The sequence below is a fragment of the Amphibalanus amphitrite genome, unplaced genomic scaffold (genome assembly GCF_019059575.1).
Source record: "Amphibalanus amphitrite isolate SeventyFive unplaced genomic scaffold, NRLGWU_Aamphi_draft 000130F_arrow, whole genome shotgun sequence".
In the NCBI taxonomy this organism is placed as follows: domain Eukaryota; kingdom Metazoa; phylum Arthropoda; class Thecostraca; order Balanomorpha; family Balanidae; genus Amphibalanus; species Amphibalanus amphitrite.
The window spans coordinates 27852-40496 of NW_024881625.1; the positions used below are offsets into that span (position 1 = coordinate 27852).

The 12645-nt window shown below is 46.6% G+C and overlaps 1 protein-coding gene across 4 annotated transcripts in view; it reads right to left on the reverse strand.

Moving 5' to 3' along the window:
* Positions 1–5904: 5904 nt before the first annotated feature.
* The window catches only part of LOC122381923 (hepatocyte nuclear factor 4-gamma-like), a 50484-nt gene continuing 43743 nt past the window's right edge, over positions 5905–12645 (reverse strand). The window contains exons 8-11 of one of the 4 annotated variants that reach the window (XM_043366709.1): positions 7561–7702; positions 7031–7131; positions 6644–6828; positions 5905–6609 (exon numbers count right to left, since the gene is read on the reverse strand). In XM_043366709.1, coding sequence (XP_043222644.1) covers positions 6412–6609; positions 6644–6828; positions 7031–7131; positions 7561–7702 — 626 coding nt within the window. In that variant the 3' untranslated portion in view covers positions 5905–6411. Of the gene's footprint in view, positions 6829–7030; positions 7132–7560; positions 7736–12645 lie in introns of all 4 variants that reach the window. The other 3 variants (XM_043366708.1, XM_043366711.1, XM_043366710.1) reach the window with 3 other exon arrangements.

The following is a 12645-nucleotide window of genomic DNA, read 5'->3' on the forward strand; positions in this document are numbered from 1 at the left end:
AACACTTCTGGTCAAGGCCGTATATAGGATATCGCTTCTGGTATTTTTGGCACAACTTACTCGACTGCTGAGCTCAAATGCAAATTGCAATCACGGTCATAAAATACTGAATCAAGGCCATATTACTGAATATTGAATCGCAATGTATATTCAGTCGATGTACCCCTCGTTCGATGTCTCTCAGACGACGAAGATTGTACGTCGTCCGGCCAATCCTCTTCTAGGTCAACGGGGGCTCGGCTGCAATTATGGAATGTGATTGGCCAAACGGCGTAGAATCTTTGTCGTCCGAAAAACATCGAACAAGAGTAATGTCGCTACTGCGCCATTGTTGCATCGAATTCGCCCCATAGAAGCACGTGTTAACTCTCTCCCATAGGGCCCTGGGTAAACTCTTGTACACAATCAGCTGACGGCATGCCTCCCGCGTCCCCTGGCTTGAAGCTTCGGCTCCGTGTTACCTTATTATTCAATGACCGTGAGCTGTAGAAGCCTGGCTTTATGTTAACGGTGTCTTCAAGTAAAATATATGCAGCTTCCATGGCTCTCCTAATCGGTTTTGGCATGCCCTTTTCCATCACTGTAGCTGAATCCCAAGCTGGAAGATGATGACACTTTTCTATATGAAGCACCATCGCATTGGATACATTATGATTTCGAACATCACGTTTGTGCTCTTGAAGTCGTGTTTTCAAACCCCTCCCCGTTTCACCGACATATGATTTTGAACATGGTCCAGAACAAGGTATCTTATATATAACGTGATGTTCGAAATCATAATGTATCCAATGCGATGGTGCTTCATATAGAAAAGTGTCATCATCTTCCAGCTTGGGATTCAGCTACAGTGATGGAAAAGGGCATGCCAAAACCGATTAGGAGAGCCATGGAAGCTGCATATATTTTACTTGAAGACACCGTTAACATAAAGCCAGGCTTCTACAGCTGGTCCAGGATAGGTGCGAAAATGGTGCTAAAAAACAAATAGCTATATCTATACATAGGAGTGTCTCTGTTATAATGTGTCAATGTGTCGATTCCAATGCTGTGATTATGACTTACAAAATAGTTTAGACAGAAGAACGATATAACATTTTAGTGCGAGATTAGATAGGTATAACCTGTATTTCAAAAAAGTAAAACTGTATTTCGTGCAGGCTGGTCGTCTTCTATATATTTTTTATCGATGTAAAGCCTATATCTTGTTTTTCCACTGACGAAGGCACTTTGTTGTCGAAACGTCTGGTCTTATTACATTGTTTTTGTACCTATTGTCATTGTCTGTGAGAAAAACGAAATGTCTGACTCTTCTAACCTTACTCCTTACCTTTTCTTAGCTGGCAGTCTGCAGGGCCTATTTTAACATGTTAACTGGGGGGGCAAATGCCCCCGCACTCAACAGAATTGCCCCCCTAGTCGTCGAGATTTGCCCACTATAAAAATGGGCATAAAGGAACAGGGTGACAAACATACTACGTAACTACTGTGACTTGTTTTGCAATGGATGTCAAATGAGTCAGTCTGTAAGTAATGACCAGTGGTGTATCTAAGGGTGGGTCATATGGGTCATGACCCCCCACCCTCTTGGGGCCCGGGGACACCACAGGCCTGCCAGGGGCACCACCGGCCTGTCAGGGGCACCACAGGCCTGTTGGGAGCACCATCAACCTAGCAAGAGCACCATAGGTCTGCCAGCGGCACCACAGACCTGCCAGGGGCCCCACCGGCCTCGCAGGGGCACCACCTTGGGCTTGTCAGGGGTACCACCACAGGCCCGCCAGGGGCACCATAGGCCTGCCAGAGGCACCATAGGCCTAGCAAGGGCGCCACGGACCTGTCAGGGGCACCAGAGGCCTAGTATGGACACCACATGCCTGTTAGGGACACCACCGGCCTCGCAGGGACTGGGACACCTTGGGCCTGTTAGTGGCACCACGTGCCTGTCGGGGACACTCCAGGCTTGTCAGGAGCACCACAGTCCTGTCAGGGCCCAGGGGCACCACCGGCCTCACGTGGACACCACCGGCCTCGCAAAGGCATCATGGGCCTGTCAGGGGCACCACGGGCGTGTCGTTGGAACTTCAGGCTTGTCAGGGGCACCACAGTTCTTTCAGATGCACCTGCGGCCTAACACCATGGCACCATGTTTGGCCGAGGTCGCGATTCGGCGTATGTCGCCTCGCATTAGCCGCGCGTTTGCAGTCTTTTCGTGGTTTTAAACGTTCAAACATGGGATATGATGTTGCTCCTATGCATTAGGGTGGGTGTCAAGATCACCGGAAGGTCAGGTCAGATCATTTACCTTTGATGACCTCGGTTCACATTTTCGAGTTTTATATGTTTCTAGGCTAGTTTTTGGAGCTGAATTCGAATTAAGCAACCATTTGACCATTTACGAAGTAGTTTTGGTGCCTTCGTAACATGTTACGAAGCTGTCAGAGGCGGTTGCCACCTACTACGAATACCCGGCAAAACCCTTACTGGTTGACCTGACCTGACCTGACCTGGCCTAAATGCATGAAGACATCATCTATGATCATAACTAACATGATATTCGTGATCAGCACCCCGAAAAACCATAGCAGCCACTCTTTACGACGCTCTAACAGGTCCCGATTTTCCCGACTTTTGGGTCAATGACCTGACCTGGAAGGCCAACCGATGACCTAGGACCTTAAAATTGGGTATAATCGGCTTCCTTTCATCACGGGCAACACGGTCGTTTTTTCCGCGAAGCTCTAGCTCGATCAGGGGCGAAACGGCAAGGGGGAGGGTCCAACGGACCCCCCCCCCTATACGCTCGCTACTGGAAACACCAATACGGGCGAGGGTTAATGGATTATTAAAGACAATTTTCCAGGTTGCCCCCCCAGTCAAATTCCCTTAAAATAGGCTCTGGCAGTCTGAGAAAGTGGTCCATTGGACCCTGCAGCTTCCGTTCCTTCATTCTCCTTACAGCAGTCAACGGACGCGTCGAAAAAAAAAAACTAGCACTCCACTCTTCTACTCTGCAGATCTGAGATCACTACCACCTTGCTGACCTTGCTACCACCCAAGCCCTATATCATTATGAGCAACCAATCACTCACAAAAGGCCTCTACACCAAGGCCCTAAAACTCTACACCACGCTCGGCGCTTGCTCGGCGCGGTGCATTCCCGACCCATGGTTGAGCAGCCTTTGTTCAAGACAAGGGTTCAAGCAGGTTCAAGATTCTCTTGAAGATTCGGCGGATACCTTGGTTGAGCCAGGGTTGAGCTTGAGCCTTGAGCCCAGGTTGAGCCAAGCCGCCAAGCTTCCTAGTTGTTATGGCAACCCTAATTCAATATACCCTGATGGCAACAAGAGCGTACCTTATTTTTTAGCAGTTCAAAATGACAAATGTAGTTTTGGTATGTCAAAACTGGTCAAAACAAACTGAAGCTTGGTGATTTTTTTCAATTAAAAAACTTTTCAAAAAAACGTGATTAAATTTTTTCTATAAAATAAATTAACTTTTTCTTATTTTGAGCAGTACGTACTGTACGTAGTGGATTTCCAAGTCAAAAATTACACTACGTACAGTGTACGTACTGTACGTAGTGGTGGCGGCGCCCCTGTTTGTGAATGCAACACGATGCCCATGTGCAAAGTGAAAAAATTGTGGATTTGCGTGTGGGTGAGTGGGTGTGTATTTGTTTGTGATTGTGTGTGTGCGTGTGTAATGATGTGCGTGTGCTACGCTCATGTAAATGCATCCGAGCGTTTGTATCATTTGGTCGTGTCAACCGGCGAAAAAGAGCGTGCCAACTTTTTCCAATTGACCAGCTTTCAAGGCGTCTCGTACTAATACACCTTTTTAATTGAAATCCAGCAATGGCCAAACCCGTTTCGGCGCAAGAGTAAAACTACATTGACATCACCCCAGCAATGACGGTGCAGAGATCGAAAAGTGTGCAATACTCATTATAGTTCGTTTTTTCTAAGTTCGACCCTCACTGTAAACATCTTTTTGAACAAAGCACGAGAATTGCTAGCTGAATTACTGATAAAACTGGTTAGCGCACATTGTACTGGAGATATGAATAATATTTTCCAAATAAGTTTTAAACACCGATGATATATCCTTCTGTTAAACGCCGTGCGATTTATTGATTAGTTCAATTATAATTTCTGACAAGTCGTCTTTACCTGTGGGGCTGTATATATAGGCAAATACGAGCTAGGAGTCTGGGAAATAAGAGCCAGGAAGAAATAATTTTGAATAAAATCAATCGTCTGTGAAATCAATGTGCGCTAACCAGTTTTCTCAGTAATTCAGCTAGCGATTCTCGTGCTGTGTTCTAAGAGACGATTACAGTGAGGGTCGAACTTAGAAAAAACGAACTATAGCGACGTGTGGCATCAGTTCGTTTGTAAGCAAAAGGGAGGGCTCTTAACCCGCGCACCGACGGGGGGGGCGGATATCCGCCCCCCCCCTGAGGTTTTTCGCGAATAGCGGGAAAACCGCGGCGCGTAGCGCTGCGAAATTTGATATGACTATAACCTCATCAATTTTACACATGGTGTGCAAGTTTGAACCTCCTACCTTTTAAGGTCAGGTCACCAGGTCACTTTGAATGACCCAACCTCAAGTCACTTTTTTGCAACTTTGTCACCGTGCCAGAGCTACAGTAGATGTCGGAGGCCTTTGAAAGTCGCAGGATATTATTAGGTCATTAGTAGCTACAATTTGTATATCTCGGAATTTTGATATCGGTGACCTAAGGTCAGGTCAATTTCGCGACCTCCCCATTATAAATCAATGGGGGAAAATCAACTCCCTGTTTTTACCACTAAAACGGGTCGAAATGGCCCCATATACCATACATGACTTCATATACGAGCAAACTTCACTACCTTGAGGTTTGTTTTGCTGTTGGGCAGCTGTGAGGTCATGTGACGTCATCAAAGGTCACCAAAGGTTTTTGGCCAATAACTCCGTACAGGAACAAGATACAGACGCGTGGATGGTCTCATTGTGTTCAGCTCGTCAAGACGCATCGAATGATATACATGATGACCTCGAGGTCACGTGACCTGAGGTCAACCTTTGACCTTGACCTTTCGAGGTCAACATATATATCATTCGATGCGGATTGACGAGAAGATCACGATGATGCCCTTAGTTTGTTCCTATCTTGACTAATTCGAAAGTTATTCGAGAAAAACTCTCCATATCTAGCGCCGCCATTTTGACTTTTTCGACCCCTGTGACGTCATCTTTGACCTGACCTGAAAATGACCTTAGTAAAAATTGTAGATCTTGGCCGTGCGTATCCGATGCCGTTTACCGCTTGTCGCTATCTTGCTTCATTCTCGAGATCTCAGGGGGGGGCGGTCATCCGCCCCCCCCCCCCCCGTCGGTGCGAAGTTGGCGCAGACCCCCGTCGGTGCGCTGGTTAACCCGCACCGTGCTGGGGGGGGGGGGGCGCTTTTACGCCCCCTCCCCTCAGGTTTTTCGCTTTTTGGTGCACCCGTTCATCCAAACTTAAGTCCCAAGTCGTTCAAGGACAGGTCACCAGGTCTGACCTTGTATAAGGTACTGAAATTTTGACGTCGCTTGCGTTAAAAAAGTTATTGGTGAAAACGAGAGGGGGCAGATTCTACCCCCCCCCCCCCCCAGGAGGGCGCGGTCACTGGTTGACATTGGTTCCGTTGTCTACTGGTTCAGGGTTGTACTAGTTCAGTTGTCCACTGAGTTCAGTGTTCTACAGTTCAGCTGTTCGCTGGCTCGGTTGTCGACTGGTTCAGAGTTCCCTGGTTCAGTTGTCAATGGCTCAGTTGTCATGAAATCATTAGACCTTTCTCAGAATCATAAGGATTTCCGATTTGGGTATAGTATATCGAATTTCAGATCAGCTTAATTATCGTCCGAATAAAGTCGTTTCGTTGGGAAAATATATTCATTAGAAACAATATTTTGCCACCCCAAACCAAAAGCAGAGGTTAGAGATTTCTTAGGGGAAAAAAACGCTGCAAAGGAGCACCTGATATCTATCACTCATAAGTCAAAGAACACATTGTAACTAGAGATGTCAATCGGATACCAACTTTTTGGTATACCGATACCAAACCGATACTAACTTGATATTTGAAACTTCAAGGACAAAGCATTTGGTATTCTGTTGGCATTGTGATTCCTCACTAATGAAAAAGAACCTGAAAATTGGTGTAAAAAGTTTTTCCTTAAATTGCCAAGTCGGTACGGTTTCGGTATTTTTTCATGGATATTGTTGGTATTTGTTTTGGTATCGGTATCATGATTTTCCGTAACTGACATCACTTATTGTAACTGAAGGACTACGGAATAAGGCAGCTTCAAGGTTAGTAAATTCTGATGAAAGGAAGCAGCGATTATTCAACCCTTACAGCACACCCGAGAACCTGAGAGTCAGGATGACTCCTCCCATGTCAAGGTCACTTCTACCTCGTCAGGGTGACTATTCGATTTCTCTGCAGCTTTGAAAACAGCCCGTCGACACCGCGCTGTCACATGATTATCATCGTCTGTGGCCCGCGGCCGGCTCGGGCTGCCCTGCCGAGTCGGCGGGCCGGAATATGGGCCGCTGGCTGGGCGGGCAGCCGGCGGCGCTCACTGGCGCAGCGCCGCCGGCCGCCGGCGGACAAATGTGTGGCGTCACGCGCGGCGTGTGGGTGATCAGCGGCACCATCCGCGTCGGCGCCGGCACGTTCAGCGAGGTGGCTGATGGCGCCGGCGGCGGCGAGCTGGTCGGGCCGGCCAGCGGTGCCGGCGGCGCCGCGCCCGCACCGACGGACAGTGCCGGCGGCGAGTCGTCACCGGAGCTGCCTGCCGAACGGGGCACAGCATCCATCCGTAAACCTAATGCAAAGGCTCACAGCTACACGATAACATGCCAAGATAAACGGTTACAAAGTGCAAAATGCTAAGCAGAACAACAAACTGCCGTGAAACTGAGTATTAGCAGAATTCTACTTCCGAACATAAATGATTATCTGGTGATTCGGTGTCAGACATGCTTAGTGCTTACCTCCTAAAAGCATCTCAACCAGTAAGTTGTCCATTTTTGCCGTTCCGAAGAACTTCAATAGATGAAGCTGCTCGACCATCTCCCTGGCTATTGATTGCAGGCTGTATGAGAGAAAAGCAGAAGGTCACCAAACAGCGGCTCACGGACGGTACGAAAGGGCCCAGAGGTCAAACCAAGTCCACTCAAGCTCACAAATTCGTGATCGACGCTCAGCCAGTCATTAATCAACTGACAGAGCGTCTGCCGCTAGTTTGCCTATGCTATTTGGCTATCATTCAGTTGTTTCAGCGAGAAAACCATCGTCAATAGCCGGAGAAGACGTTTAAAGGGGCACTGGAGCCAAGGCCAACGACAGGCTAGTCACTCATACAAAAAGTGGACCATTTAAAACGTGTAACATCTTGTTTACCGTGACAACACGAAAACGTGCCCAGTCACTTCAAGAGCCCATTGATTTCCATAGCACGAGGTGGCGCTCGCTCCGCGCTCGGCCTCGCTGGGACGTTCCGGACCGTGTGCACGGCGCGCACCTGGGCAGGATGAGCAGCAGCGCGCCGAACCGGCCGCGCCGCGCCGACTCCTGGTCGGCGATGTAGTCCTCCAGGTTCAGCTGGATCTGGTGGCGGTAGCGCTCGATCCGACCCGTGTCCCCGGCACAGCCGCGGCACGCCGCTGCCACAACGACCCGACGCCCCGGCGTCAGTGCTGCGTATCAACTAGAGGTGTCAATCGGAACCGAAAATTTTGGAATTCCGAAAATTTCCGAATTCCGATTCGGAAATCGGACGGACAAGTGACAAACACATCGGACATATTCGGAAAACTAGTTGAAAGTTACAAATTTCTTAAATAAGTTAAAGACCAAACTTATTTCCATTATCAATATCCAAATTGCAAAACATGTCATCAAAAGTGGCAAGGAATAGTGCTTCATACATCATTCATAATCATAGTGCAAGATGAACATAAACGTGATTGCATTTAGCGGGTAACCCTGAGTCAAATAAGGTAGGTACATACCCACATGTACTGTGCCAACTTTTAACTCTTGAAAATGTGTTTACAAGTAGCAATAGCCAATATGTGACATTGCTGTCAGCAAGCCCATCATTAGATAACACAGTTATGAATATTGAATATGATATACAATTGACCTGTGGGAAGCACCAGACACCAAAGCAGTAAAGTAGGGAATCCAAAAATAGTTTTGCCTCACTGGAAAGTTAACAGAAAAGAGACTGAAGAAAATTGCAAATAGGTATCAAGGTGTGCCAAGTAGCACAAGAGTCTTACCTAGAACCTCCTATCATAAAAGTCATCCCCTTCTACCCCTTCCCCCCAAAATATCCGTGCCGAAATATCGAATACAATGCTACATAAAATATTAACCCGCGCACCGACGGGGGGGGGCGGATATCCGCCCCCCTGAGGTTTTTCGCGGATAGCGGGAAAACCGCGGCGCGTAGCGCCGCGAAATTTGGTATGACCATTCTCTCATCAATTTTACACATGGTGTGCAAGTTTGAATCTCCTAACGTTTAAGGTCAGGTCACCAGGTCACTTTGAATGACCCAACCTCAAGTCACTTTTTTGCAACTTTGTCACCGTGCCAGAGCTACAGTAGATGTCGGAGGCCTTTGAAAGTCGCAGGATGTCATTAGGTCATTAGTAGCTACAATTTGTATATCTCGGAATTTTGATGTCGGTGACCTAAGGTCAGGTCAATTTCGCGACCTCCCCATTATAAGTCAATGGGGGAAAAATCAACTCCCTGTTTTTACCACTAAAACGGGTCGGAATGGCCCCATATACCATACATGACTTAACATACGATCAACCTTCACTACCTTGAGCTCTGTTTTGCTGTTGGGCAGCTGTAAGGTCATGTGACGTCATCAAAGGTCACCAAAGGTTTTTTGCCAATAACTCCTTACAGGAACAAGATACAGCCGCGCGGATGGTCTCATTGTGTTCAGCTCGTCAAGACGCATCGAATGATATACATGATGACCTCGAGGTCACGTGACCTGAGGTCAACCTTTGACCTTGACCTTTCGAGGTCAACATATATATCATTCGATGCGGATTGACGAGAGGATCACGATGATGCCCTTAGTTTGTTCCTATCTTGACTACTTCGAAAGTTATTCGAGAAAAACCCTCTCCATATCTAGCGCCGCCATTTTGACTTTTTCGACCCCTGTGACGTCATCTTTGACCTGACCTGAAAATGACCTTAGTAAAAATTGTAGACCTTGTCCGTGCGTATCCGATGCCGTTTACCGCTTGTCGCTATCTTGCTTCGTTCTCGAGATCTCAGGGGGGCGGTCATCCGCCCCCCCCCCCCCCCCCCCCGTCGGTACTAAGTTGGCGCAGACCCCCGTCGGTGCGCGGGTTAAAAGATGTCGATAGCCTATCAATAAAATGATTACCAAAAGGTGATGAAATGCGGCGAAAGCGTCATAAACGTCACCTAAGGAAAGATGGCCTCCCGATGAGAATCGGAGGAGACAAAAAATGACGTCTAAAACAATTAATACAGTAATTTTGCTTGACAATTGCATTATTTTTGAAAAGTTATGATAGTTTAAAATACATATTGAATTTAAATCAAACGATTAATGGTGAATGCACTTCAATTGGACAAATTTTATTATTATAACGTCATATTATTGATTTACTTTCACATCAACTCAAAGCCGGATACCATGTTCCATGCTACCGAGAATGGTAGCATGAAATGTGTTTTTCATTCTACCAAGGATTTATACAACTTCTTTTTGCTTGTGAATTTCAGTGAATTTGTGTTAAATCATAGCAGGTATTTTTATTTTTGTGATCGCTTATTCTTTTGGATATTCAGAGATGTGTGGCTCAGTGAAGAGCACGTTTCTTCCAGGTGTACCTATCTCACATGTTTCTTCTCACATGAACTATTTTGCTTTTGCAAGAAGTGTTCTACTTTACATCTCAACCAGTGCGATATAAGATGGAGATATGCATTATTATTGTAAGTGACTAGCTGCTTGCATTATTGCTGTATTGATTCATCATCAAGTGGCTTAGTGTAAGGGATGTGGCATGTAATCAATATTTGAGAACGCAAGTTCAAAATAGTTGTGAGTTGGAGGGATATGCAATGTTTTGCATTATTCCTGCTTACTCCCAGCCAGCAATTCGCTTGGGCTGAACTGTGGCAAACGTCGGGCAGCTTGGGCTTAGCTTAGGTTTGCCCACTTTGATCAAAACCAATGTATTTTTTACTAGGGCTGAGCTGGGGCATGCCGCAGCTATGCCCACGTGCGGAAAGCAGTAGCTCAGCCCGACATCTGCCTGCGCATCCAAAACAGGCTTAACTTGGGCGGAGCGCGGGCTGATCAAGCTGGCTGTGTCCTTCGGCTAACTGGAGTAAAGCCGTAGCTTAGCCATACTTGTTCGGCTGTACGCGCATGCGCAGTTCTGCGCCAATCATGTGCAGCGTTTGTGACAGTCTGTGCGCTGTGCGACGAAACGACACACCGGTGTTGGGGCATTTGGTGGTTGATGTTTGAACGCGTGTGACAGCGCGAAGAAGGGATAGTGCTCACTGCTCTTATCAAGTGGACTGGCATGGAGTTTTACGGTAGGTAAGTGTATTGAATGGTGCGCTTGATCGTATGTAAACGTCATGATTTTGACTGAATTTCACACCATCAAACATGAAGCTGAATAGCTGTTCAGCCTGGCGACTTATACCCTCGCTCAGAAAAGCCGCATTCCGTGCCTTTATATCTTTGTGAAATACCAGCACTTCTGAACCAGGAAAATGAAATACAAAACACAAATATTTATCTACTTATCACCGAGCACGCTCATTCTCTGTCCGCGTTGAAAATCGAATGAACATTTTATACGGATCAATGAGAAGTGCTTTTACAGCATAAATGCAACAATAAGTTATTTTTCAAGCAAACATGCAATGTATGTAAATTAAACCAACTAATCTCTTTTTCAGGTACGTACCATTAGAGCAAATGGGTCCAAAAAATTGAATAGTTATACAAACCAGGACCGGGTGGACGCCGCAGTCGCCCTCGCCAAGTGGTTTAGCGGAAACTGCCTGCTTATAATTAAGTAGGTACACCTACATATATGGAAACTGCGCCGAAAGCTGGCCGACCACCTACTGCAGATGTGTGTGTGTGGAGGAGCTAGACGCCTCCAAAGCTCCCATTCATCAGAGTGAAGTTCCTTATAAACGATTGTTTGCTAATTGCTTTATGTCTTATGAGCGATTACTTGCTGTCCTTACTTTATGCTTTCGGTTGGGTGTTCAACTAAGTATTATGAACGGGGAGGGAGGCTAGCGGGCCTTATGATTGTTTTATAGTTTTGATGGCGTTTTTTCACGACTCATGCGATATTATTGCTGCAGTTTGCAGTCCACTGTTTCATGTATTTTTGTTTCATTTGACGTGTCTGTAGTCGTTTGAAATATACCTTCAATCAAAGTCAACCACTACTTTCCTTTCGCAATGCTCGATGACCGGTTAACAGAGCATATGAGTGACCGTAACAATTTTGAATATGCATTGTAACCGCACAACCTGCTGAAAGTGCATTGGCTGCTCCTTGCTACTTGATCCAGTGTGAAGCAAAAGCAAGATGAAGTCAAGTTGAGACTTGAGAAAACAGGAGCCGTCACTCGAGCCGAACCCGAGCAAAGCCACAGCAATTTGAAATGTATAAACCCCATTCACTTTTATGGCTTAAGTCGGGATAGACAGGGCACACAGAGTGGGCTTGCCGTAGTTTAGCCCGCTCGGGCCCAGAGTAACCTCCATTATATAAATGGATTCACTGCTCGGGCTTAAATCGGGCTAACGCCAATCGTCGCTCAACTAGGGCTAAACTACGGCTGTCCGGAGCTCGCAGATCGGGCATACCTCCGGCATAGCATGGGCTTTAGTCGGCGTTTTTGTGTCATACGCCGACTTTAGCCCAAGCCCTAGCCGACTTTAGCCCGACTTAAAATCTCGGGCAATCCGCACTTGAGCCTGCTTGGGCCCGGAGCAAAATTGCTGGCTGGGCTCAGCTTCAGTTGTAGGCTGTAGCACATTTTGAAGCAGAATAGGCTTGTCTCAATATGCTGTTCTTGTGTTGTATATCAGATTAGGCCTATTGCCCTAATGCCCATTCCCTACTGCATATCAATATGACATTGCTTCAACATTTTTAGTTTGCAATATTTTGCACTCAAAACCAGATGGCGGATCTGTTATTTAGTTATCATGTGGTACATACAAACATATACCTAATATAGATCAATTCCCCCACCCTCTCTTTCCATATCCAGCTTTCGGACAGTTTTCGGACAAATCCATGCCTTGGACATTTTTCGGACAAAAGTGAGCTAGGATTTTGGACATTGGACGGACATCGGACAAGAAATTTCTGAAATTGACACCTCTAGTATCAACCTTTCGGGAACGCATGTGAGGTGCAGCAGAATCCGCTTCATATATATAGTACGCCGTCAAAGTAGGGGAGAGTGGGGCAAAGCGGACACCCTAACGCTTCTCACGATGCCAACGCTTGATTTTTAAACTTGGAAAGATTCTTTCTATACCAATGTG